The 26788-nt window shown below is 45.6% G+C and overlaps 1 protein-coding gene across 1 annotated transcript; it reads right to left on the minus strand.

Annotated features, from left to right (window-relative positions):
• On the minus strand, positions 1-14926 carry RHOBTB2 (Rho related BTB domain containing 2). Its single transcript, XM_063311168.1, has 10 exons — positions 14628-14926; positions 9729-9930; positions 8500-8603; positions 7282-7467; positions 5210-6219; positions 3343-3461; positions 2161-2311; positions 1720-1808; positions 1105-1210; positions 1-459 (listed from the first exon to the last, which is right to left on the minus strand). Exons 2-10 carry the CDS (start codon positions 9918-9920, stop codon positions 233-235), a joined length of 2184 nt encoding a protein of 727 aa, XP_063167238.1. The 5' UTR covers positions 9921-9930; positions 14628-14926; the 3' UTR covers positions 1-232.
• Between the last annotated feature and the right edge of the window lie 11862 nt (positions 14927-26788).

Here is a 26788-nt window from a genome sequence, read left to right on the forward strand (position 1 = left end):
CTTTGCTAGCCAAGGCAGGGATTGAGACCGCTGGAATGCTGGATGAGATGTTGGACGCTCTGGCTCCTGAGCTGCTGCTGTTTGGGTTTTTCTCACCAGCCTCCCAGGGATATTCATGCTGATTTTCTCCACTGAGGGCTTCAGCCAGTGGCATCTCTCCAAGGCTTTGGAATTCTGGACACCAGCAGGCTCACTCCTTAAAAGAGCAATGGAAGTATAGGCAGTGCAACCCTCACACCACAGCAGAGGAAGAGGAGGAGGAGGAAGAGGAGGAGGATGAAGCTGTGGCGGCTGATGAGGGGGAGGAGGCATTCCAGAAGAGCCACCGTCTCTTCGGCTGCCGTTTCTGATGGAGGTAGTCTTCCTTCTCGCGCTCTTTCCTGGCCCTCTGAAAGTGATCCTCTTCCTTCAGGTACCAAACTGGGGGCCACCGATGCTTCTCAAAGTAGTCCTGATTTTCTGCAGGGGAAGATAGCAGAGAAATTGAGAACTGCAGTCCGACACTAGAATTCTTCTATTTCTCATTTCTTAAATGTTACTACAAATTTAACATTTTTGACTGCCGGGAACATGTAAAAAGGACTGGCCCAAGGCAGCTTGCAAAGTAAAATGAAAACAGCAATGCAGTGGTGTGTTGCCTAAATGTTTGCAGGCACATCTGCAGAGAAGGTTATGAAGGCTACAAACAACTCTTGCATATTGGCAAACTGCAATCATGAAAAAAAAATTAAAGCGGGGTAGCCGGCTTTAGTTCCAAGAGAAGCATTTGACTTTTGGAGGGGTGAATCGGTGTTAGAGGCGAAGACTGGGAGCAGCTTGGAGAATCGGGAGCTTTGTTAATGAATCCTGCTCCCTGATAACAGAGGCTGGGAAGTGACCTGAACTACTTCGACTGTTCATTTGCAGATTTTTCCTTCAGGATTGTAAAAGGGCTAAACATCAGATGCCCGGATGGCACACAGAGATTACAAGAATGGCCACCCCCTGCCACAAAAAGCTTGAAAAATGGGAAGAGGCTCTTCCTTTGTGCTTTTGTGAGTTTTAAACCCGACTCCTTTGCCTAAAAGGCAAGCAAGCACTGAGCCGCTCACGCATCACACCAACCTGCTGACATTGCTTTCATCTCGCGAGGAAACTTGCGACAGATATTGTTATAGTTGGTGCAGATATGGTGGAGGCACCAAGCGGCAAGCTGGTAGGCACCGTGGAACTGGGGGAGAGAAAAGACATGCTGGTGTGAGTCACAATTTCATTTGCATTTAGCCAAGGGCTATTAGAGAAGCTGTAATGACACATTTAACTGCAGAGGTGGTTTAGTGGCTAAGAGCCACCTCTGAAGTCATCTTCCACCAATGGCAGCTGTCACACAAAGTGGCCACTGCTGAGTGGCCACTGAAAGGTGTGACCTTCATCTCTGCCAGTGAAAACAGACCTGCCAATTAGTCAAGATTCTTCTGCTGGAGGCAATGAAAAGAGTGGGGGAAAGAATAAAAAAGTATGCCATCCTAACATTGTATCCTCCATAGAACCCCTACGCTGCCATTTTAGACTTGCTCTGTAGCCTATAATGAGTGAACTCTCCCTTCGAAAATAAGGATCCTATTCAAGTCAATGCAGAAGCATTGAGCTTCACAGAACATATCAGATGAGGGTCAGATTATGGCCTGGAATAAGCAAAACAAGGGGAGTTTGGGTAGACTCTAAGCAAGCAGCTTATACCTGAGCCAGCTCCAGGAACACAAGGACGTCACCATCTATATCCACTAACATCTGTGTTGCTTCCATCAAACCAGACACAGTGAACTGTTCTGCAAAAACACGAAAATATCAAATACAATCAGTTCGTTCATTACTTGGCTAACAAGGAAAAGATTTACATTTTTGTCTTGTAAATAACAAACAAATGGGATTATTAATGGTCTAAGAACAACAATCTGGGAATCAGTATCATTCAGTGTATTTTTTAAAAAATTAGCCCTGTTGATTAAAAGCTGAAATTAATAAAAAGGCAAATATAAACCAGACACATAGAGCGCATGTCCACAGTGGTTGATCAAATATAAATACCATGCTTATTTCCTGTATGCGTTTGGCATTTGAAATGACCCATCATTTCATAGATGGGAAATGAGAAAGTGCAATGCAGTTCTTCAGAATTACCTGTGAGTGCAACCAGGTGTGGCAGACAGAGGCGGTTGGCCAAGATGATGAGCTTCATGTAATCAAGGTCTGAAGAAGAATAAAACTGGCCAGTATACAGGTACTCAAGCACTGCTCGCATGCAACTCGTACTGGTGTATGGTAACACTACCTGCAATAATACACCAAGGGGTTAAATATGTGGCATTTTCAGGCACAAGAAAACACGTTGCACTTGTTGTCTTCCACTATACGGTAGCCCATTTTGTGCCCTTATCGAACAGTAGCACAGCTGCTGTGCTCTTTCAAGCATTCAGTGGATCTTGCACATGGAACTTCAGAGCTGTTAGGTGGGAATGAGACTATGTCAGGTGCAGACTGCTGCGAAGAATAAATGTGTGTTGAAACAAGTGCACAAAAGCTTCTGCTGAAGTAGACTGAGCACAGCGGGGATGGGATATTAAAGAAGAGGGCATAAGATGAAACAGGAGACAGGGTAAAAAAATCAACAGGTCCTGAATGAATGTGGACTAAACACCAAAATGAGTGACCAGTGCAAAAGAAATATTTTGAAATAGTCTGGTCATGCAGACAGAATTAATTGGATCAAATTGCAAAAGAAATGTAGAAGAGAAGAGTGAATGGAGAGGAAGGGGAAAGACTGAGCATACTGTGGTTGGGTGAAATTGATCAGCTCCTCAGAAAGACAGTTGAGAGTTTAGAACAAAAGGCAGTGCATGTATTGGTGGTGGAAGCAAGGATATTTAATGGTATTGGTGTAGAATAGATTTAGTTTTCCTTTGCTTTTATTTCTATCATGCCTCCATGGCCTTCTCAAAAAAGTAGTTTCGAAGTTCAACAGAAAGGCAAAGGACATGCGATAATTCAAGCACTGTTTCCCTCACTCCTCCACTTCCTGATATACAGATCATAAGCATTTTTGCTAACTTACTTATAGTACTCAGCCTTCAACTCCTAACCCCAGCCACCCGACTCCCAGCCAACAAAGCCAAAGGTTGAGAACTCTGAGAAGTGCATTTTCAAACAGTTGGAGAGCACCAGGATGCAGGCGGCTGCTCTTTTTAAGGAGCTCCTAGATGTAGCATTAAGACTAAAACAGCATATAGTGAAAATTTGAGTCCAACATTAAGGGTTACAGCTAAGACTGCAGGATTTCTCAGTCCATGCTCAGAGTTGCCTCACCTCCTGAGTTGAACTCTCAACGAAAGGTCCCCCAAACATAGCAGCCATCCAGTCACAACTGGAGATCAGCAAGGGCTTGTGGGCACTGATAGCACCATCATCCAGTATAAAAGTGACATCTGTGGAGGAGAAAATGCTAAGCACATCTGTTAAATACTAAGTACACATCCCTAGCGGTCACACTGGAAACTGTGCTGTATAGATTATGCATATTTAAAAACCTTGCCAAGCCTGGCTTAATAATGGTAAGAGATTTATCCACAGATGCCAAGCCAAGCATCCAAATATGGCCAGCTGAAATTTCTGCAGGCCGTAATTTCCTGGCACCATGATTTAGCTGAGTAAACCAACAAACCATTAATACAGTACAAACTATGGCAAAGGCATTATATCCAATTTAAACTATCTTCCAGGTTGTTGCCTCACCCTAACAAGTCTATGGTTTAGAACGTCATGCAGCCCAGTCGGCGTGCTAGTGCACCCTGTTCATTATTTTACACCAGGGCAGGCAACCTGACACTCAATTCCCATCATCCCCAACTATTCACCATATTGTCATTCAAAACATTTATGGCCCCAAGACTGCAGCCCTGAGGGTGGCAGGTTTGGGAAAATCAAGGCATAGCACTTTGGTAAACAAGATTTCAGAACCTATGGTTTAAGAAAAGCAAATTGGTCAACAGGAAGCATCTCACAAATTGAAAGTGGGAGACGCATAAAGCTAGAATGAAGCCTAATATGACTTCACAAATGGATCCATTGAGTGGTACTGAAGTGCGCTGATGTTTACATTTCTCATGAGATGTGGTGCTTGTTACCATCTTGGCTGACTTCAAAGAAGGGTTGGGCCAATGGGGATCAATAGCTGTTAGTGGGACTGCCTCTGAAGGCCATCTGCTGGGAGACAAGTGGACTTCCTTGTGCAGTTGGGTGGCCACTGCAAAACAGACTGCTGGACTAGATGGGCCAGGGAACCGATCCAGCAGGGCACTGCAAATGTTTTTACGTTATGTCTTATGTCCTTACTCTAAAGGCATAGCCCAAAGGCTATTGCCATTCTGTTTTATGATTGTTGCCACCAGTAACAGGAATGGGGACAACCAACAAGATCATATTTGGCAACAGAGGTGGATACATAGAATAAAAATGGCAGGAAACTGAATGCTGCAAAATAAATTTCTGAACTCCAAAAATGGACAGGTGCCACTTTAATACTGCTGTTAAACCAGCTTCTGCACAGATGCCTGGAGTAGTGGAACAGCTGGGCAGCTGGTTTTATAGCAGGGTTATGTGTTCCTTCTAGGAGGTATGAGGGCCAGTGGATACGTATGTACCAAATGAGATGGTGAACCTTATCCAAACTGTCCCACTTGAAGCTGAGGGTGGGATTGTGCCTGCCCACCTCCCCACTGGAATCAGTGCTTCCATGCACATGTAAAACCAGAATAGCAAAGCAGATGACTTTAAAGGAGCTGTTTCCCTAGAAGGCTAAGATTTTTAAATGCAGGATACATTTTCACAAAGGAACATATAGAACATTAGCACACAGAACAGGCAGATTTGGCCCAGTCATGATTTCCCTCAAGCAACCGAGTTCACTTCTATGGGGAGAGCACCACACACTAACACACGCGTGTATATGGAACAGCACAATCCAAAATTTATATTATCTTAGTTGACCTTGCTTGGACTATAACTCAGAGGTAGTTGTAAGACACCTTCCCATACAACATTCATGCCCAGAGTAGGACAGGTTTTCCCCTGGCATTGATGCTCAGTAGGATATCTTGCTGGGAGATCAAAGTTGTGTCTCTGTTCCTTTAAACTCCTGGCTTTAGAGCACTACAAATCTAGCTTTAGAACATACCAGAGAAAGTTCCCTTGGCCAGACATTCTTTCACTCGATTGGTTCTTCTGACGTGGAAGGCTTTGGTGATCTCCTGGTTCATGAACGCCTCGTTATTGAGGATGTTAGCCACCATCATCCTGAGGTCAAAGACTTCTAGCAGTTCAGCAATGTGGGCGATATGCATGAGGTCTCTCTCATTCTCATCCAGCTCCCCGGTGTAAAGATATTTAAGCACGGCCCTGAATGGTCCCAACTGGATGGAGGGATCCATCCTCACTACCACCATTGGCCGGGGCTTGTACGTCATGGGGTCATCGGCCATCTCCTCCTGGATGCTGACAAAGGCACGGCTCCAAGAGGAGAGGATCCTGCCCCGCTTTAGCCCTCGTTCCCCATAGTTCTTGCCCCGCAATATCCCATCGCTGGTGGAGGCTCTAAGGCACGGTTTTTGCTGGCTAGAGCCAGCTTCTTCAGTACTCTCACAGATGTCAAAACTAGCAGCCCTCAGGAGAAATTCCCGCCCATGATGATGCCGTTCCTGAGGGTGCGTTCGTTCCGCAGCACCTATCCTGGTGCTGCTTCCCGTCATCTCCTGCTGGTCCTCCTCATTCAGGTCCATCAGGAACAAGTCATAGAACTTGGAGGAGGCGGTGGAGAGGTAGATCTTGTGCGCGTAGATTTTGATTCTCTCTTGCAGCACCAGGATAACATCTGCACACAAAGGGTCCTCCAGAAGGTGTGCTGGCCGCTCTTCGTTGTTGGAAGGAGGATCAGGAACAATGATGATGGGTGGGGGTGGCTTGGGGGGCAAAAAAGGTGCCTGTAGCAACGGTCTTTGAACGTTACGGAGATGGGATTTCCAGAACTGGAGATGCCGACGGGAGATGAGGGCAGCTCGGATGGCATTGTCAAAGACATCCTTGATGCCAAATTGGGCTACTACACTGGTCTCATAGTAAGGGATGCCCAACTCTTTGGCTACCTCTCGTCCCTTCTCTGGAGGCAGAATTTCATTTGGTTTGATGGGCCTGAAAGAAAAGGAAAACAGCAGGTTTGACATTGGCTGAGCAACCAAAGGCCAAAATTACAGAAGGAAGGGGTAGTTATCTAACTGGAAAAATAGCAATTCATCAAAGAAAAGCATCGGGGTGACCAGGCTATGGATACGCTTCAGCCAATTGCTATGCAGTCACTGTATGTGGGTACACAGGGTTTTTTTTCCCCGTTGCCTTCTCTCCAGACCTGCCTGCAGGTCAGACAGAGTAGGGACCAATATTCATTGAACTTATGGATGCACAAACATCACAAGGCTAAATATTTATTAGATCTAAGGGGTATGCAACCAACCTTCTTAAGCTTTTCAAACACCAAACATTTATTTTAAATGAGTAACACCTATGATTCCAAAGAAAAAGGGGAAAAAATACAAAGCAGATTGAAATGAAATGTGTTCCAATAATTCTGTATGTGCTTCTGTACATTTAACATCCTAATGGGAGGGATAATTTGCAGATGATGATGTATTTCATCAACAGTAGGGATGAGATTTGCTCAAGCAAGTCTTAGGTATTCAGAAACACACTCTATCCTTGAAAACCTGATAGGTCTTCCCACTTTCTTCTTCAACCACAGCATATTCCTAGTCCTCTTGCTCTGGCTGAGTAGTAACAGCCAACTTTTTCTGAAAGTGGTCCCAAGCCACGTCCAAAGTAGAGGCGATTCACAAATGGAAGAGAATCTCTGTAGCTCAGGATTGAACTGGGGAGTCCTTGGTGTTCTCTGAGCTTGGTTGTTGGCTTGCAGACGTTTCATTACCCAACTGGGTAACATCATCAGTGCTACAGTGATCAGTGCTAGGACTCCATGATTCACAAATGGCAAGAGTCACACAGTGTCCTAAGTCCAAACCAAGCAAACCATATTATGGTTTAGTGCTACTCTGAGCAGCTCCATCTCTGCTTTAGTCCCCACAGTTAATCTAAAATAGTGACAAACTCCCATCTGGGGGACATGGGGCACTCATGACACAAATCAGCCACCACAATTAAGTTTCTCCAGCCCAATGAAGGAAACTAAAGCAAGTTTCCTACCTGGCTAAAGGTCGCCTGGCTCGATTTACTGCTTCTAGGTCAGCGTAGCGAAGATCAAGTTGGCAGCCTACCAAGATGACAGGTGCTCTGGGACAGAAATGCTTAATCTCAGGATACCACATGGTCTTCACATGGTGGAGGGAATTTGGGTTAGCAATGGAGAAACATAATACTACGACATCAGATCTGTAGAAAGAAAGGAAGCAGGAATGAGTGATCAAGGAATTAGGTGTGCAAGCATCTGCCCTGAATGATGGTCTATGACCCCCACACAATGTATGCAGCAAGGGTGCATATTTGACCAGAGTACTGGAACAAACCCAAATTGCCTTTCCACAGATTGTCTCATTATTTTCCCAGCCTTAACAATACTATTAACATCAGTATAACAACCAGGAAAATGCCCTTTGAAATCACAAGAGATGTGTGTAAAAGGAGGATCAGTGAGCAGAATAAAACCATTTTCTCCACCCTTGCCTTCCAGTGAGGTGGACTTCAGCTTCTAGAATTCCTCCACTAGCATGGATTTTACTTAAAATTCTAAAAACTCTTTATGCATCTGGACAATACCCTCTTTGGGGAAAGCTGGAGCGTGAGGCAAAAGTGCTATCATTGTCCCCAGTGACTCCAGAATCCAGGGAAAGATTGTTTACCATCATTTTCCCATTCTCATCTATGTCACAGGCAGCAGGTCATTGATATCTCAACGAATAATGACAGAAGTACTGCCCACTCCAATCTGCATAGCCCCACCTCTTTTACACTACCTGCATCTCTTTGCCAAGGTTCCATTTCTTGGCCTATTGGTGAAATACCACCTGATGCTCAAACAGCATCCCATGGATGCTGGCATCAGCATCTATGACTAAGCAAGCACTATGGAACACCACAGGTACATTAACCTACGGGCAAGATAGAGAGGAGGAAGGTTGTTCACTTTCTCTGGCTCTCAATCATCTCTCATTCACTCATTTCCTTTTTCAACCATTAAGTTTCCATCTATCAGATAGGTTTTGGGGAGCCAAACCACACAAGGCCATCAGCATCCTTGGTGGCAGTGTCATCCTCCATTAGTTTGCCCATTTCCCTTTTAAGACCACCTTGCTGTCGGCCATCACTATTTCTTGTGACTCTAAATGTCAGAGTTTACCTCTCTGCAGTACGGAGGAGGATGTCTTATGGCTCTACAGAAGTTCTACACCTGTTTTCGGTGCCTACCTTCCATAAGCAAAACGCCTGTCTTTGTGGTGGTCCCCAAAGGTATCCCAGAGCCGTAAGGAAACACTAACATCATCTACAACATCTCGGGAACGTTCCAGTACCTGGGAGAAATCAAAGCAAGGTTATCTTCAGACCAAAGGGAAGATTAGAGAGCCAGTGTAGTGTAGAGCTGAAGGTGCTGGACTAGGAGTAGGGAGACGCCGATTCTAGTCCCCTCTCAGTCACAGAAGCTTTCTTTCCACCCAAGAGCTAATCTGGTGCAGCGATGAAGGTGGTGACTAAGAGTGGAGAGACGAAGGTTCAAGTCTCTCTTAGCTCTCTGGATGACGTTGAAGATACTGGACTAGGACTGAGGAGGCCCACGTTCTAGTCTCCTCAGTCACGGAAACTCCTTGGGAGGCCTTGGGTCAGTCCAGCTCTCTCAGCCCAACCCACTTCACAAGGTTGTGGGGAAAAGAAGAATAGGGACCACTATGTATGCCACCTTGAGCATCTCTACAAAAGACGGGATATATATCTAACAAATAAATATTCTCCCATCCCCTTTTCATTCTATCAGCAGTATGGCTTCCAGGAAAATAAACCAAGAAACATTTCCATTTATTTATTTTTCTCCTGGATTTTTTTTTTTTAATCAAAGACAAAAACTGATTAGAGACCCAGAAATATTTGATCAAGGAAAAAGGAGTGCGAGCATTTCCACCAGAACCAAACCAAAACAATACTGGAAAAATCCCTGTTTATTATTAGAAGATGATATGTGGGAGCAGTTTAGATCATGGGCAGACCACTTTAACACGTGGGGTGATGGGGGAGAAAGAAGACTTTTTTATATAAAACTTTTTTTTTTAGGAAGAACATCCCAAAACTGCTGTAGGTTGAATAAAGACATCCCAGTAGCAGAAGGTGGTCAAGATTTCTGGCATGGTGGTAGAGGAAGTTCTCTTTTTTCAAGTGTGCTGGTTCTTTCCAAGGGCTTATACATCACTCTGTTATTGTTTTTCATGCACACAAAAAATTAAGAAATAGTGCCTTCATTTTTTAACAGTTTTGCCATGACACTGAAGTTTAATGGTAGATTTTCAGGTAGTTGTGCAAGCCAAACACCACTCACAGAGTGCAGGTTCCCCACAGCCCTCTTAGACAGAGGGGTTCCATGGGAAGCTTTTTTCCCACCGTCACTTCCCACTTGATATACAGTACCCATCAATGAAAATGCCACTCACCTCCTGGCAAACACGGTACTGATCAATGGCCCAGACCGTGGGCACGTGGGTAGCAAGAAGCTGATACTGAGTCAACGTGGCATTACATGCACGGGCGCAAATGAGCCTCGTCTTGCCCACTGCGTTGTCCCCAACCACAACACACTTGATGGTTTCTACGTTTGGCCTTTCATAATCCATGTCAGAATCCATTAATTGGGACCTGTGTCAAGAGAGATGGAAAGATGAAAAAAGGAGACATCAGACATGCCTTTTTCTCACTCGGTGCCCCAGAACCTCTTCTAGAAGCAGGGCAGACCATAACCGAAGCAGCCAACATTAGTAGTCCTACTTCACAATGGGAGGTGTTGCAGGGGATGGGTGGTGACTCCCAGATTTGGCCTTTGCAAATGACCACACACACACACACCACCAGCTGGCCACCCAAGCTGCAGAAGACTTGGGTGGCAGTTCTCCTCCAGACTGAGATAAACCACACCAGGTCTCAGAAAAGAACAAAGAAGAGCCTTGCAAGGGCCTTGGAACTAGGCCAGCAACCCACCCCTTCCCAGCATGCATTCCAGCCAGTGTCCCTTTAAAGTTTAATAAGCTTTTCAGAGCATGTCTCAGTGCAGCTTCTGAGAAGATACGCACCCTGGCGATCTGTTCCCAATGTCCTCCCTCTCCCTTGTTTTCCATACTTGTCATGTGAGACTCCCTCCCACCCCCCACCCCCACCCAACCTGTCCTCCACCCAAGACTGGTCAAGGAAGCCACCTGATGACTGGGCCTGTCCCTTTCCTCTGCCCCGCAACCACCCCATCTTCCTTTCTCACTCTCTTCCCATATACACACCTGCAAATGTTCAAGCAGCCTCTGGGACTTAACTTGATAATTACAGAACAGGCTGTAATTCAGGCTTCAGGCTACTTGGGATATTTGGGACAATGTAACCTCCAGTGTTTCCCGCTGACTCAGAATAGAACAAAAGTCTGGCTCCCTACTTGATTTTAAAAAAAAACTTGTTTTCCTTGGTGGGAAAGTTTATAACAACAGTGTCACAACCGGCATCTGAATGGGAAGAACCATGCCACAGTTAGAAAGGCTCTGTTGGAAGCAGGGGCACATTCCATGCGCTTGAACACTTGCCCTCAAATGAAACTGACAGAAGTTTGTGTTATCTTTTATACCGGGATTTGGATCAGGCCATACAAGCAACTCAGCTGCCACTAGCTGATCTGATCTAATCTAACCCTAGGAGTTTGGGAAGGAAGCTAACTTAACTCAAAGTCTCAAGGCAAAGATTTCTTCCAAGTTTCCCACCTCCCCAAACTCCTGTGTTGTTCCATGTGAGCTTTTCATCATTCAAGATGACAGCAGCAACCACGCTCCCTGCCGCAACCATTTCAGTAAGTGTTTTAAGACCTTTTGGCTGGATTCACACAACATGCTAAGCTTACTTCATTTTCCATGTAGCGAAGGGCTTTTTTGTGGCTTGTTGGTGGAACCCAACAAGTTTATGAACACAACAAATTTATGATTCAAACTTCAGATTTTTTAATCATAAATGAAGATGGGTTAATTCAGTAACCAGGTTAAGCATGTTATGCAAACTCACCCAGATCACACTGGTTACCATCATGGAGATTAAACTACGCTCAACCAGCGCTACTCATAGAAGTTGCCTGCTGCAAAGCGGGCTGCTGCTAATTCAGAATGCTCATGGGAACAAAGTAACATAGACTGAATGCTGAGAAATGAGAACTTTCCATAGCAAAAGCACAAACTGGTGAAAGTCATTTAGATAAATGTGCAGTGATGGTTGCAGATGACAAAGAAACACACAACAGTGGTGGTATAAAATAATAATCTCATTGTTGTCAGAAAATTTATCCAGTGGATAAAAGAAAAGCAAAACAAAAGAATGACACAGGAAAAAAAAAATCAATTTCTCAGCCCATGGGTTTTTAAACGCTTAGGGTGGTTCATTCATCCCAAAATAGGTCCAAAGGTTCAGGTATCAACCGATTTTACAGAAATGGTTTTTGTGAAAAAATAAGACCACACAAGCATATTTGGCAAGAAAAGAAATATATATATTATGAGGTTTTCCTCTTTAATGTTGCTAATACGTGACACTGCCAGCCAGAAAAGGGTTTGATAAGAACCATAGTTTCTTTTCAAAAAATAAAGAGATTTTGAATTGGAGACTACAATCCTATTTATGTTTTCTTAAGAACACAAGAGGACTGTAGCATACACCTCAGCTTAACAGGCACCATTCCCCAAAGCCATTTAAGTATATTTCTATGGGATTTCACATTGGTTTACACAACCCAATCTCCCAGGGATGGGGGAGTGAGGAAGAAAGTGTAATTCTCTACGTAGAAATAGGACTATTGAAAACCAGGTTTAAATTCCACTCAGCCACAAAAGGATACAGGGTAATTCTGGGTTACGACATGACCTGATTCACACATACCGCTTACAGCATAGTTTAGGGACCATCGTTTACTGAATAAGCCACAAGTAAGTCTGTAGAGCACAATTTATAAACCCACAATGGCTGGGTTCACACAACACACTAAGCCAGACCTGAAAAAAGCCAGGTTGTGTGAACTCAGACAATTCATCCCACTCTACGTCTCATACATATTCTGAGGATAAAATAGGGGAAAATAGAACAGCGTACCTATAATCCTGTGTAAATATATACAACAGAGAGACCTTAAGAAACATTTGCTGGCAAAAGCCCAAACAGAACAAATGTTAATTCAGGGGCAGTAAGCAAGTAATTGCCTGTTTGATGTAGTGGTTAAGACACCAGGCTAGAAACTGGGAGACTGTGAGTTCTAGTCCCGCCTTGGGCGTGAAGCCATCTGGGTGACTTTGGGCCAGTCACTCTCTCCCAGCCCTAGAAAGGAAGCAATGGCAAACCACTTCCAAAAACCTTGCCAAGCAAACTGTAGGGAGTCCAGGCAGTCACCAGGAGTCAGGACTGACTCAAAGGCACAAAAAGAAGGGGAAAAAACCCAAGTAATTCATACCTAGGGGATGAAGCCTGAAAAACTTTGTAGAGCAGGCTATCATGATAACATGTGGATTTGGGTATCTGTCTGAACCCCTTGGTAGACTTTAGCGCCAAAGCTGCCTTCTTAGCACCAAGGCTAAAGGAAAACGCCAGCCCATTTGGCCAAAGTAGCAGCACCGGAATTTGTTCTTCCTCTCTGGAAATCATTATACTGTGTCGCAAGAGTTAAAAGAACTCACTCCAAAGGCACTGGGAAAGAAGCGGGCAAGAGAGGCGGAGAGATGGGGTGGAAAGGAAGCAAAAGGAAGAAAATCGCCACGTGAAACAGGGGTGGTGAAGCCAATCAGCCAGCCAGTTAGAGCCATGTGCCATTTAAGAAGGGACCATCAACTGTGCACAGGCAAAAGCTATCGCCCCTGTATCACCACCTGCCTCACAACTCTGATTCAACGACACATCACATAGTCTTTCCTTGCACATGTATACAAAACCTCTTGGGATGGCAGAGAGGAAAGATAATCAGGCCCATCATTCTTCAGTTCCCTTTCAACTCCACGTCTATTTTGGTAACTCTTTTGTCCCAGGGCAGCCAATTCATTATCTGCTTTGTTTGCAAGGACCTGTTCTTCAGGCTCTGTAATCATGACACCCAGATGCTCCCGTCTCCTGCCAGGCTGCGGTAGCCTTCACTCTTCCTTCTCTCTTCCAGACTTGGTTGCTTGCTTGCTTCTCTTGTTTGCTCCTTCTGGGTAATTCCAGCATCTGTCCCTGCTTGTCACTCTGTCCCTTGGTCATGTCCTTAGCTCTCTGCTTACTAGATCTCTGGCCCTCAAATCTGCCTTGCTATCTCTTAAAGAGAAAAGTAACCTGTTCCTGCAAGCTGCCCCAGTCTTCTGTTGCCAAGGAGACCAGAGAATCTCCAGGGGAGCCTAACTTGTTTCCTAGCAACTGAAGAGCTAAAATCCCCCCCATCATTTTACAGAAATTTAATTTTAAAAAAATGTGGTGAGGGAGGAACCCCCCTGTCCAATTCAATGATTTATTATGAACTAATAATAACATGTTTAGTGAAAATCAGGATCTGGATTCTACTAAGGTCAGAGAAGGAAGGATGATCTGAACGTCCCACCGATCTGCAGAGAAGAAACAGGGCCAAATAAATCTGCAAATTGTGGCCAATGCCCGCTTGACGATTATTATGGCAACAACCACGCAGCCTGGAAATGCAACCCATTTGCAAAACAAGCAGAAACGCGTGCGTATTTTTGCGCGTGCACCCGTGACTCTCGAAGCGTACTGCACATTTCTTCCACCATGCAAGCACATCAAACTCCTGAAGGCGGCACCTCCTCCTGCTCAGACAGACGCCCGAGTGCAAAGACAACCCCGCCGGGCGCCGCCAAAGCTTTTTGCGATGAAAAGGACCCAGCCAAAAAGATTGCCCGAAGAGGCACGTCGGGACTCTGCCCGGCTTTGTAAACAACTTTCGCCCCGTTTCCCCCCACGGCGCCGATCCCTTTCCTTGTGGGTAGTGCACAAGGCGCCCGCGCACGGCGAAGCCGAAGCTGCTCTACAACCGTGCACGCTGCTCTCGGAGTGTGCGTGACAGCAACGAGAGCGCCCAAGGAGCAGCGTCTCCCTTCCCCTGAGAGGACCGTTCCACTCCAGCAGCGGCGGATGCTGGAGGGAAGGAAAACGGAGCTGGCACCGATTCGCGCAAGGCGCGCGCGCGCAGATAAACAGGGCTTGGGCTTGGTCCGCTTCTCCTGGCCTTTTCCTCCTCTCCCCCCCCCCCGCCCAGAATCTGCCTTATTTCCAAGTACTTCAGCCTTAGCTTTAGCCTTCTCTGGAGTCAACAGCGGAGCGCGAAAGGCGCCGGGCTTACTCACACCAACACATCTGAAGGGGCAATTGGCAGCGGGAAGACGACGAGCCCGGCTCTTCCCTGGAGACATGATGCTGATCGCGATAACGAGCGCTCGGCTCGGCCCGGCCTCCTCTTCCTCCGCCGCTGTGCCCAGGCCGCTGCGGGAGGCTCAGACTCCCCCGCTCAGATGCTGCTCGGGGAGGCGAGTCCGCGCCGGCTCCGGAGGGGCTGGAGGGCCCCTTCGCGCTCCGCTGTCTGCTAGCATACTCCCCGCCGGAGCCCTGCTGCGCGCGGCAGCCCCAGGAAGACTCAGCTCCGCCGCTCGCCTCGCTTCACCCCACCCCACCCGCGGCTTCCCGCTCCCCCCCCTTCCTTCCTTCCTTCCTGGCTCCCCGAGGCGTCTAGTTCCTCGCAGCCCTCGAGTTGCAGAGCAACTGAGCGGCGGGCGGGCGCCAGCTGCAGTCCTAGGCTGGGGCGCGCCCAACGCTTATTTTCATTCACAAAAAAAAAGGAAAGAGGGGGGGGGAGGAACACCCAGGAGCGCAGTGGCGAACTCCGCCTTGCATCCCCCGGCGGCTGCCGATTGGCTGAGAGCGAGCAAAGCCGAGGAGGGGGTGCGGACCGAGCGAGGCCGGGTCTTCCTGGGCTGAGAGGCTGCGCTGCCATCCGCGGAAGAAATCAGAGAACCGTCAACAACCCTTCGGGGCAGGGTGGGGGAATCTTTCGAAGGCCAAGGGCCACCCTTATAAGTGGATGGGGCCATATTATATATGGGGAGATTATGTGGGGGGGGGGAGAGGAAGAGGGTTGAGAAAAAAGTGGCTCTTTAAGGAAATTTTAGGGCCAATTTCCAGTGTTTCCACAAAGCACTGGGAATGAGCACTAGCAACACCTAGCAGTCATCGGGGAAGGTGGGGCTGGCAGCAAGGCCCCCCAGACGGGAATTCCAGATCCACTTCCAGCCCTTGGGCTGTAGGCGGTTCACCCATGTTTTCCGTGGTCCTGTCTTGTAGCAGTGGTACCTTAAAGCCAAGATGCTGGAGCAGGAACATCAGGCCTTGCTCAGCAGAAAGAACAGGACTCCCAGAGAAATGGATATTGGCCCCCCACATTTTAGAATAAATGAAGGAACACCCAATATTTGCTAACCCTCTGTCCTAAAACAAGCAAATCAAAATCCGGTGTAAAATCCTTAAACTTCTGTCTTGCAGGAACAAAAGAAGCTAGTAAAAACAACAACGGTGGATTGGGAGTGCACACAATTACACCACAAATACTACTCTTGCAGGATGAGCATCGTGGAGCAAAGCTCAGAGCAAGTGTTGACTGAGTTCCTTGTCCAGGCCTGATCGCATTAAAAAAGGTTGTGAAATTCCCTTCCAAGCTGTCCATAATCCCCTGGGAAGGGGCAGACCTACCACTTGAGGACGCCTGCCCTAAACCACCAGGTCATCACATTGGCAGGACTTGCATGATGCGCCACAAAGGCGGCAGCCGCATTGTTGCCGGGCCCCTTGCGCAAACCGGGCTGTTGTTGACCCTCGCTGGAAGCTACTGTTAGGGGTCTTGGCCCTCAGATCCTCTGGAACCCCTTTCTAAGCTCCGATTCCTCACTTGCTCCATTGCAATCCTGTAGGCTACAAAGCCGTTGCTTTCCTGCAGCTGAACCAACAACGCTCTTGCCTCAAGCATGCAGCTCTGCCAGCTGCCTTCTTTCGAGCCTCCCCCCCCCCCCCATGCCACTGTTAGCTTTGCCATGTTGGCATCCCCTCATCTTCCCTCCTTTGGCAACCTCAGGGCAGAAGGGCTGAAACTGTCCGCCACCCTAAGCCCTAAGGGGAGGCGGATCAGCCACCCGGCTCCTTCGCAGCCCAGATCAGCTGCTGTGACCCAGCAGGTCGAGATCACATGACTCCCCTCTTATCCTCACGGGAGGCTTATTTCCGCCCCCCCCCCAACGCATAACCAAAATAAGCTTGTTCCTGCTTTCTTCCTGTTTGTATCAGCCATCCCCCTGCTCCGCGGGCTGCTGCTGATGCAAGGCAGCGTCAGCAAGCGTCAGAGCGCCAGCATCTACCTCACTGCACACCTTTGGCAATCCAATCACAGACGCCAACGCTTCTAGCACCCCTCCCCCCCACCCCAATTGCCAGCTCCGCTTCTCCAGCTGCATTCTGCAGCTCCCTCCCCTTCTCTGTTGCTCACCTAATTCGTAAGACAGGGATCTCTCTCTCCATAGCAGAAGAACCCTTGGATTACTCGACTGGGGAGAGGGGATCCTTCAGCCTGGGGGGTCTTTTCTGAGTCTGGGGTTGGCTTTTCAAGGCCAGCTCCCACGCCAAGTGGGCAAAGATTTTTAAGTCAGCAACCAGGCAAACTAGCTGCTGTTCATCTCCTCCTGCATTGGGCTGGAATGAAATCTGCAGGCACAGGGAGCTGAGCCTAGGCTTCAGCTTCCTTGTTGGAGAGGGTCACGGGGGGGGGGGGGAAATCCGATAAAGCTTGCTTTGCCAGGTGCATGATTTGGCTTATTTGTTCTTGGAGCAGGTGCTTAACTGTGGGATGAAAAGTTCCTGGCAGCTTAAACTTCAGTCTCACTCTTGAACACAAGCATCATTGTGACATGGGTCAAAAGAATTCTGCCCTCATTTTAACTTACTAAAATACAAGTAACATGGATGGTGCCCATTTTCTCCTATGTCAAGTACTGCTTTGTCAGGCCCAAGGTATTAGGGAGTATACAAGGTACAAGGAGAAATGGAGTGAAGTCAGGAATGGAGTTCTAATTTAAAAAAGAAAATATGAGGCCACCACTATCCATCTACTATCATCTTTTTTTTTTTATCCGTTCAATCATGTCTGATCCTCGACGACTGCCTGGACTACTCCCTGCAGTTTTCTTGGCAAGGTTTTTTGGAAGTGGTTGGCCTTTGCCTCCTTCCTAGGGCTGAGAGAGAGTGACTGGCCTAAGGTCACCCAGTTGGCTTTGTGCCTAAGGTGGGACTAGAACTCACAGCCTCCCAGTTTCTAGCCTGAGGCCTTAACTTCTGCACCAAACTGGCTACGGCCTGATGCCTTAATCACTATATCATCTACCTTGGTGTAAACTTGCATAAATCACTAAGCTTGATTGAATCAATAACCAGAACATAGACTTATCCATGGGTTATGCATCAGTTGCAAAGCATGTAATGTGTAAATAGCGCATTATCAAGGACCTATACATCTGTGAAGTGGGTACATTTTTCTAACCTCATTTTAAAAGACAGGCTAGGGAAAAATGCCCATACAGTAGGCATTTTTTTGGCTACTGCCAGAGCCAAATCAACCCAAGATTGCTGGAAATTGGCTTTTTATCATTTTGAGGCAGAAATGTGTGAAAATTCTAGAGTCTGTCCTTGCATCCCTAAGAAAGATATCAAAATGCTTCCCCCCACCCCCAAACCCAGGGAAAACAAAAGAACAATCCTTTCTCCCCTATTTACAGGATCATCCCACACATTCAGATGCCTCCTAAATGTTCAACATGGCCTTCAGATCCCAAAAGATTGCCCCCCTATGGTTTAGTCCAAACTCCAAAGCCAAAGCATTCCCTGCAGCAAAACAATCCAACTTCTATAGCCTCAGGTTTTGGATAACACGGGAGTTAAAATCTCAAGAAATGACAACCTCAGCTGGACACTAAGATGAAAGAAACAAGCAAACACAAGTAAGCTCCAAAGTTGCTCTAGAGGCCTGTAACAGTAGTAGAAAGAAAGAAAGGAAAGGAAAATCCAAGGGGATTAGGAGAAAAATTAGAAATTAGAGGTAAGCAGGGAAGGAAGGCATTCAAAAACTGTTGCTGGGGAAGTTCTCTCACTTTGGGAGATGCTTTCTTTGAAACACCAGAACTGATATAGCTGTTGGAAGTTCTGGCAAATCCAGCATGCCTCATTTGCATGTGAATTAACATGTAAATTGAGTTGTCCCACAATGCAACTCTGAGGAAGCTGTTTGTTCCCACTCCCACTCCCTCTTTCCCTCTTCCTTCTTCTCCACCAGAAGCAAGCACACAGATGTGTGCTGCTCTCCCCCATTCTGGGCACCATGTGGTGGGCCCGGAATTCCCCTTTCTTCCACACAGCTCTTGACAGCTGTAGGGCTGAGAGTTTAGGGCAAAACTAAGTATTTAGAAAGAAAAGACGAACAAAGGAACTTCATCTTTTCACCAAGATGGATGTAACAGAACAAGCGACAGTAAAGTCAGTAAGAAATTCTTTTACTTATCTTAACCTAATCTGTCTAAGCGTGTGATTCTTTATGCTTGGGGTGGCTGAGTGTGTAAGATTAATAACCTGTGTCTCTCTGATGTGCTCATTGAAGCTATCTAAGGTAATTTTCCTTTTTCTGTGCCAGCTTCTTAGCTGTGTTATAAGCTCTGCTCCATTTTCCATTTCAGTTGTTCTAGCAGGCCACAAACTGGCTTCAATAGCAACCAACATCCTAATGCTGCTAGATCCCATCTTCTCACCATCTTCAACTTTTCTAATTTCATAACAATGGAAAACTCTATCCAACTGCTTTCAGTCCAGTGGTAGGCAATCTTTCTGAGCCAGCTGGCACATCTGGAATATTGGCAGCATCTCATCAGTGGCTTGCCATGGGAGGGACTTGCAAACTGGTTATTGTGCACTGCTGCACCAAACCTCTAGGATACTGTCTATCACCCTAGCTTGGTGTTTCTCAGCCTTGGCAACTTGAGGATGTGTGGACTTTGAAGTTGAAGTCCACACATCTTCAAGCTGCCAAGGTTGAGAAACACTGCCCTAGCTTATCACTGTCTTTTTTTCTACCGTTTGCAAAGTGCAGCTACGCACCATTTTTATTTTTAAAGAATGCTTTGAGGGCCATCGTGAACCCAAAGGTATTCTTGGAAATAACAATCATGCTTAAGGCTGGCATTTACTTTGTCGCACGCTTGCTTCCCTTTAACAACACACAAGCAGAATCTAAAGCAAAAAGACTAAAGATGACAGCAGACACCACTATTTCCTATTTGGGTTGCCTGAGGATTGTTTGAGTAAGACTCCTGTTACCTAGCAGTAAAACCACATTGTTTGAAGCAGAAGGAAGCCTGCTTTCTAATGTCTTACATAACTTGGAACTGTGTAAACTAGTACTCACAATGGTCTATGTGGGTTGCTAACTGAAATTAAAATGCATGAGGTCATCTGCGCAAACGTCTACTGCTATCTATGTTACCATCAAAACAGGTCGATTACAAATGGTAGAGAGAGATGGAAGGAGAGAGGACAGGATAACAACATAAGCGTCCATCAGGAATGGGAATGGCAGAATTACAGGATCAGTCATTTTTTCTCCTTCAAGATGGTTCATTGTGCATCACCCAGACAGGAGGACATGCCTCCATCAAACCTGATCCTGCTAATGCTTAGAGATAGTAAAGGTAAAGGTTTCCCTTGACGTAAAGTCCAGTCGTGTCCGACTCTAGGGGGCGGTGCTCATCTCCGTTTCAAAGCCTTGGAGCCAGCGTTGTCCATAGGACACTTCCGGGTCATGTGGCCAGCATGACTCACGGAACGCCGTTACCTTCCCGCCGAAGCAGTACCAATTAATCTACTCACATTTGCATGTTTTCGAACTGCTTGGTGTGCAGGAGCTGGGACGAGCAACGGGAGCTCACCCCGCCGCGCGGTTTCGAACCGCCGACCTTCCGATCGACAGTTCAGCGGTTTAACCCGCAGCACCACCGCGTCCCAATGCTTAGAGATAGATATGGAAATAATGGCTATAATTTAATTAAAATACAATATATCCCACCATAAAGGGGAAAACTGTATCCAAATTATCTAACTTGTTCGCGTTTGTAGATAGACAATTTCTATACTTCTGTGCCTTCTATGCGGCAGCCCAAATAGAAGACACCTTTACCTATTGCCCTAAAATAGCCCTTCTCATGGTTAAGTAGGACAGGCCATCCTACCTGTTGCCCTTTAAAACTCCTAAAGTCCCAGTTACACTGGGTTGTAACATGCTTTTAGGTCTATGTAGTGTATCTCCAATGCAACTGGCTTCTGAGGAACTTGCAGGAGTGTGTTTTAAGGCCTGTAGTAAATTCCACTTATCTCAGTGGAGGTTACTTCTGCATAAAAGGTTGTACACCTGCATGCAGTAAGGTTATAAACCTGCAGTTCTCAGCATTTTAACTTGAGAGTGAGACCCACCACAGTCAGTGGAATATTCTTCAAGCAGAGCTGTTCATAAATAGGCAGTGTTTCTGTTTCCTAAACACCAGTTGATCTGGGACTGTTAGCAAACACACTAGGGGAGGCAAAGCTAAGGAGGAAAACGGCTGGGGTGTTTTCACAGTTCTACGCAGGAAGTGATAGTAAGGGGAAGTGGCAAAAGGTTTTTTATAAACTTTTCCTAGTACAGCAGATACTTTGTTTAGCATTGCCTGTGCTACTTTGAAAACAAACACATGGAAAATTGATGTTATTGGGAGTAGCTCTGCAGAGACCTGGAAGTATAAACATGTGAGAACTCAGAAGCAAAAGGACAGCTGGAAGCCTTTTGGTGCCAAGTGGCCGCAAGAAGATGGATGGGAGAGGGATATATGTATATTTTGGGGTGGGGACCAATATGCAGTACTGAATAGGACAAGTGGTCTTGGAAGGAAGTTTTCAATCTTCCAGAGGTAAAGGTAAAGGTTTCCCTTGACGTAAAGTCCAGTCGTGTCCGACTCTAGGGGGCGGTGCTCATCTCCGTTTCAAAGCCTTGGAGCCGGCGTTGTCCATAGGACACTTCCGGGTCATGTGGCCAGCATGACTCACGGAACGCCGTTACCTTCCCGCCGAAGCGGTACCAATTAATCTACTCACATTTGCATGTTTTCGAACTGCTTGGTGTGCAGGAGCTGGGACGAGCAACGGGAGCTCACCCCGCCGCGCGGTTTCAAACCGCCGACCTTCCGATCGACAGCTCAGCGGTTTAACCCGCAGCGCCACCGCGTCCCTCTCAATCTTCCAGAAGCTGGTTGAATTTCAGGTTGATTCAAGTGTGAGGGAAGCCACGCTGGTTAGGGCATCCCTCAGTGATGGATCTTGGGATGAAGAGCAAGCTGGCATATGTGACAATCATGGTTGAGACTTGTCAGTGCAGCCTTACCATGCTCTGAAGCTGGGCAGTTAGATAACTGGGCAAGAGGATCGTGGCTATGAAATTTTTCCCCTCCCAAAGGTTTGCATGCTATATACTCTAGCATCTTTTAGAGCTAAGATTTTTCTTAAAAAAAAACAAAAGCTTGCCAGGCTCTTGTAAGCTACAGCCAACTTTAATTTATCTAATTAATTATTGACTTCACATTTCTCTCTTAGTTTATTTCATTATTGTTGGTTCTGATATATCAGTTACTTTTATTGATGTCCTTTGCATCAGAACCAGCAATGGCTTCTTAGCACTCTAATGCCAGGTAGTCTTAGCCAGAATCTTTTGCAGGGAATCTTGACTTCCAGCACAATATTCTACAACAGTATTCAACACAGACACAACTTGTTGTCAACCATTTTGATCCCACTGCTATAGATCTGTTGATCCCATTGCTATAGATCTGTTTTGGTCTATACTTGTAGCTATGTGAAAAGGTGAAAGGTCCCCTGTGCAAGCACCAAGTCATGTCTGACCTTTTGGGGGGACGCCACCTTCGCGACGTTTTCTTGGCAGACTATAGCGGGGTGGTTTGCCATTGCCTTCCCCAGTTGTCACCTTCCCCAGCAAGCTGGGTCCTCATTTTACCGACCTTGGAAGGATGGGAGGCTGAGTCGACCTGAGCCGGCTACCCGAGAGTCCAGCTTCTGCTGGGATTGAACTCGGGTTGTGGGGAGAGTTTTGGTTGCAGTACTGCTGCCTACCACTCTGCGCCACATGAGGCTCTCTACTTGTGGCTATAGTTACTAGCAAAACTACTTAAGTTCTACCGACTTCTTCCAGTTATCTCCAGGGGTAGTAATCTGCTTGCTTGTAGAGAACCTTAAAAAGACCCAGTGGAGTTCAGAAGATCTTTGGAGAGACTGACGTGAGATATCAGGATGCTTGTTGGTTATGTAACATGCAATACTTTTGGGGCAAAGTTCAAATTGTATTTATGAAGGACAAAGAACTTGCTTGGTTACAAAGGTAAACAGCCTTTTCCAATTAGCTCCTTCTTACTGTATTGGACTACAGCATCCATCAGAGAAAACTGGAAGAGAATCAGTGCATGCAGTGTTGGGATGGGGAGATCCAGATTCATTCCTCCCTTGAACCCAGAGCTCACTGGGTGGCCTTGGGGCAATCAATCCATCTCAGCCTAATTGTTGTTAGGGATCAAACCTAACTTATTGATAGTTAAGCAGTTTGAAGACTTCACAAAATACCCAGGGGATTCCATATGGAAGCTTAGTAGTCAAGCAAACATCTTTAGAATTGTTGTGTGTGTGTGTGTGTGTGTATTCCATGTCTTTTCCCATTCCTAAATGTTGTGCTAACATATTGGACTGCAAAAATCTGGATGACCACTAGATGACAGCAGAGAAGTACAGAAAAACCAACTCTTTGCTTCCTTGGTCATCTGAGTCTTAGAAGATTGATTACCCTGTTAAGGCAGCCTTCTAACTTAGCCTCTCCTCATAGAAGTTTGAATTTTGTGGGAGCCAATGGAAAAGTTCTTTAATATATTGTTTCCTCTGGAAACAATAAAAAAGTTGTTGGAAAGGTTTGAACCAATCATCATATACATTGTAGTATGGGACTGTAAGGGGGGGCATTTAGAATTAAGTGCATTAGCCTAAACATGGCCCATCTCTTCACTGAGCATAATAACAAGGCCAAGAGAATGAAAAGCTTTTGTGTACTCACGATGCATTGTTCATCTTAGTTTTCAGTTTTTCACCAGTTTTGTCTCTGGCTTCCATCTTCTTCTCAAGAGTCTGAAAATAGAAGAATATATGCAGATGACATGAATGTCTACCACTCTTTGTCTACCCTTTTAGCATTTGGAAGATGCTATTTCCTTCCCTGTAAAGCTGATGATCCTCTGATTTGGCTAGTGGGATGGAAGACTCAAAACCATTTGGATAATTTCATGCCAGTCTCAGCTTGCAACTTGCTCCAGTATTTGAGAGAAGTAAATAAATAAAGTGAGCAAACTGTTTGTGTTCTGCTCATAACTGAGACGACAGCATGAGTGGGGATGTTATAGCCTGCCAAAGACATGCTGATTTTCAAAATACACATTTCTGCCCAATGCTTAATTTGCACTTGCAGATCTTAGCTTAGTTTTGTATTTTACCAAAATGCTAACTTCTCAGCAGTTCTGAATCCAGTGAACAGTAAATGAAAAAGCCTATTATTAAAACAAATTGGTAATTGGCACAGAGAGAGAGAGACAGAGAGAAATCATCCAAGACTGTTTATATTCAGACTCATAGTTGCTGTAAAATGCTGCAAAATGGTGGAGCGTGACACATGATTACTACATGGAAACATCCATGTAGTTCTTGAAAGCAAGTCAGAAGTGGTTTACTACTGTCTTCTTTCAGGATGTATTTTTTTAACCTATCCTACAGTTCTGGTGTCTCCTATTGATTGCTCATCCAGGCCATCTTCCTTAGCTTCTAAACCCAAATGAGGCTCAGCCAAGCACTGCCATCTATTGGCAACCTATTGGTTCTGCTTAACTTGCCTTCACCATCCTGGTGCCTTTCAGGTGTATTAAGACAACAATTCCCCAGTTTTCCTAACTAGAATGGGATGTGTCAATGATAATTTTTTATTGAACTTACTTGGGCTCATAAACTGTTCCAGGATATCCACAGGGTATGGTCAAAAAAGTCCAGATGGCCACAACAGTGCAATTAAAACTCTGCCAGTTGTTTATGTGCATTGTAAAAAAGTTAGAGCTTCAACCCACACCACTGTTGCTGCCATCTTGACTTTTTTTGACTACACTTTGTGGACACCCCTGTACTGCTCGAATCTGAGAAGACTCAGAATGGTTTACATTCTCTTCTCCAGTAAGAAGGTTTAAAAACCACACAACAATCAACAGCCCCCGTGCCTGAGGCTAGTTGTGCGTACTCAGAGCTACAATCCCAGCACATCTGGAGGGCAACAGATGCAAGAAGGCTGAGATAAACTGTGGTTTGTTATGAAGTCTGAACTAACCAAATATAGCTATAGTGATGCAGCCATCACAGAAAGCCACTGCATTTGGGAACTGGATTGGAAAGGAAAAGACAGACAAGCAGCTATAAACTCTGGTTTGTTTCTATGTCTGTGTAGTGAAAATCATGGTCAGATCCAGCAAAGAGTGGCTTGGTCTGATGTCTCCGGATGAGCCACCATTGAGCATAACCACGGCTCTCTCCCACTGAAGCAAATGAAGAGGGCAGATTTCAAAAGCAAATCAAAGCTTGCTTTCCAAGCGATCTGTGGTAGGATAGCACAAGATTTTCTCCTTCACCTCTCCAGTCGCCCTAGCAACCGTTTCTAAGCTATACAGCACTAGGGATGACTGTCAGAGCTGAGCCTGCCCCCCATACCTGAGACAGAGAAGCAGTAGTTGGCATCATCCCAGGTTTCCATTATCAAGATGGTTTGCTTTTTTTAAAAACAACAACAACTCCATTTTATTTGGCTGAGCTTTGAGCAACTCCAGGAGCAGCATTTTGAAGGTGGCTGGTGCTTAATTTTAAGGAAGGTTGATGTGAGTTCCAGCAAATGTACAGGTAGGCTTTGTACTGGAAATCTCAGCGCAGTGACTGCTACAGTTAAGTTTTAAAACTCTTTTTGCATCTTTTGAGTGAAGGGGAAAAAAATGCTTGGCGAGGATATACGGATCCCTAATGAATCGGCCAAGTTGAGGCTCTAGGTGTGAAATAAGACATTAAAGCTTGCTTATTAGAAATTACAAATAAAACAGCCTGGAACAGTAACAAGAGAGAAATTGGGTGCAAATGTCTCCAATGTGCTAATTGCTTTTCTTCAGGAACGCTTGCTTTATATGAGGTAGCATTAAAAATTATTTGAACAGCAATAGTCCATTAAATGAGCCCTGAACTCCAACTCATCACAGCCCATTATACACCAGCCAAGGCATAAATATTAACTCAGTCAATTTTTAAAATATTGTATATATAATATGTGTCTATCAGGGTAACCCAATATTCTTCATGAGGCTGAAAATTCATCAGGTTCAGTGAAAAGACTGTGTGTCTGTATGTGAGTTTTCCTTTTTAGCACTGGGAGAGAGCAACTTCTATACTTCTGCATAGGAATGCTTACCTAATTAAAAATGTGGGAGGTGGAGGTTACAGACTTGAGGGTAACCCAACATTTGCAGTTCAAAAATCTCAGGTGGGAAAATCCTTGGGAGGATCAACCCCCCAAACAGCCCAAGTCACTGGTCATGTAAAGCTATATAGCTGAAGAAGGAAAAGATTGATGGTGTGAGAAGGAAATGGCCTGAGAACAACTTTGCCCCAGGCGCCCTCCGTTCTGCAGCATTTTTTGCATTTGAATGGACATGCCAAGATTGTATGGATTTCTACATCTATCTGAAAGGATTTTTTACTTCCTTAAGGATTTTTTACTTCCTTTTAATAAATGCCTTGAGTTAGAGATTTTAAAGCAAAAGAGGGGTGGGGCTTGAAATCTCAGTAGAGCGCTTGGTTGGCAGGTCCACAGACTTTCCCCAAAGACCTCAAACAAAATGTGGGGACCGTTATATAAATTCCGAAGGCAGAACAATATCAGGACTGGGTATCATGTTCCAATCTAGAAGATCAGGTTTGGATAAGATGCCATTGTATAACTTTCAGCAAGTCTGTGTGGACTAGCCTACCTTCTAAAGCAGTGTTTCGCAACTTTAAGAAGTGTGGACTTCAACTCCCAGAATTCCCCAGTCAGCTGGCTGGGGAATTCTGGGAGTTGAAGTCCACACTTCTTAATGTTGCCAAGGTTAAGAAATACTATTCTAAAGCCTAAAAGGATCCACTTTCAGAGTGCTTTGGAAGAAGGAAAGGCTATAGATAAGCGAGAAGCAGCCGATCGCTGTTGCCTTCACATTCACTACACAAATCTGAGGATAAAGAAGATTATATCATGGGATTTATTTACATGTTTGCTTGATTGATGTAATCTGTG

This window comes from Candoia aspera, chromosome 9 (assembly GCF_035149785.1).
Source record: "Candoia aspera isolate rCanAsp1 chromosome 9, rCanAsp1.hap2, whole genome shotgun sequence".
NCBI lineage: Eukaryota > Metazoa > Chordata > Lepidosauria > Squamata > Boidae > Candoia > Candoia aspera.

Bases quoted from the DNA above. Each gene is read 5' to 3' on its own strand.
- RHOBTB2 (XM_063311168.1), bottom strand. From the start codon at position 9,920: ATGGATTCTGACATGGATTATGAAAGGCCAAACGTAGAAACCATCAAG. The intron at 2,312-3,342 runs GTGAGGCAACTC...GTATTATTGCAG, and splicing joins TTGAGAGTTCAACTCAGGAG to GTAGTGTTACCATACACCAG. The intron at 460-1,104 runs GTTGGTGTGATG...CTTCCCCTGCAG, and splicing joins GATGAAAGCAATGTCAGCAG to AAAATCAGGACTACTTTGAG.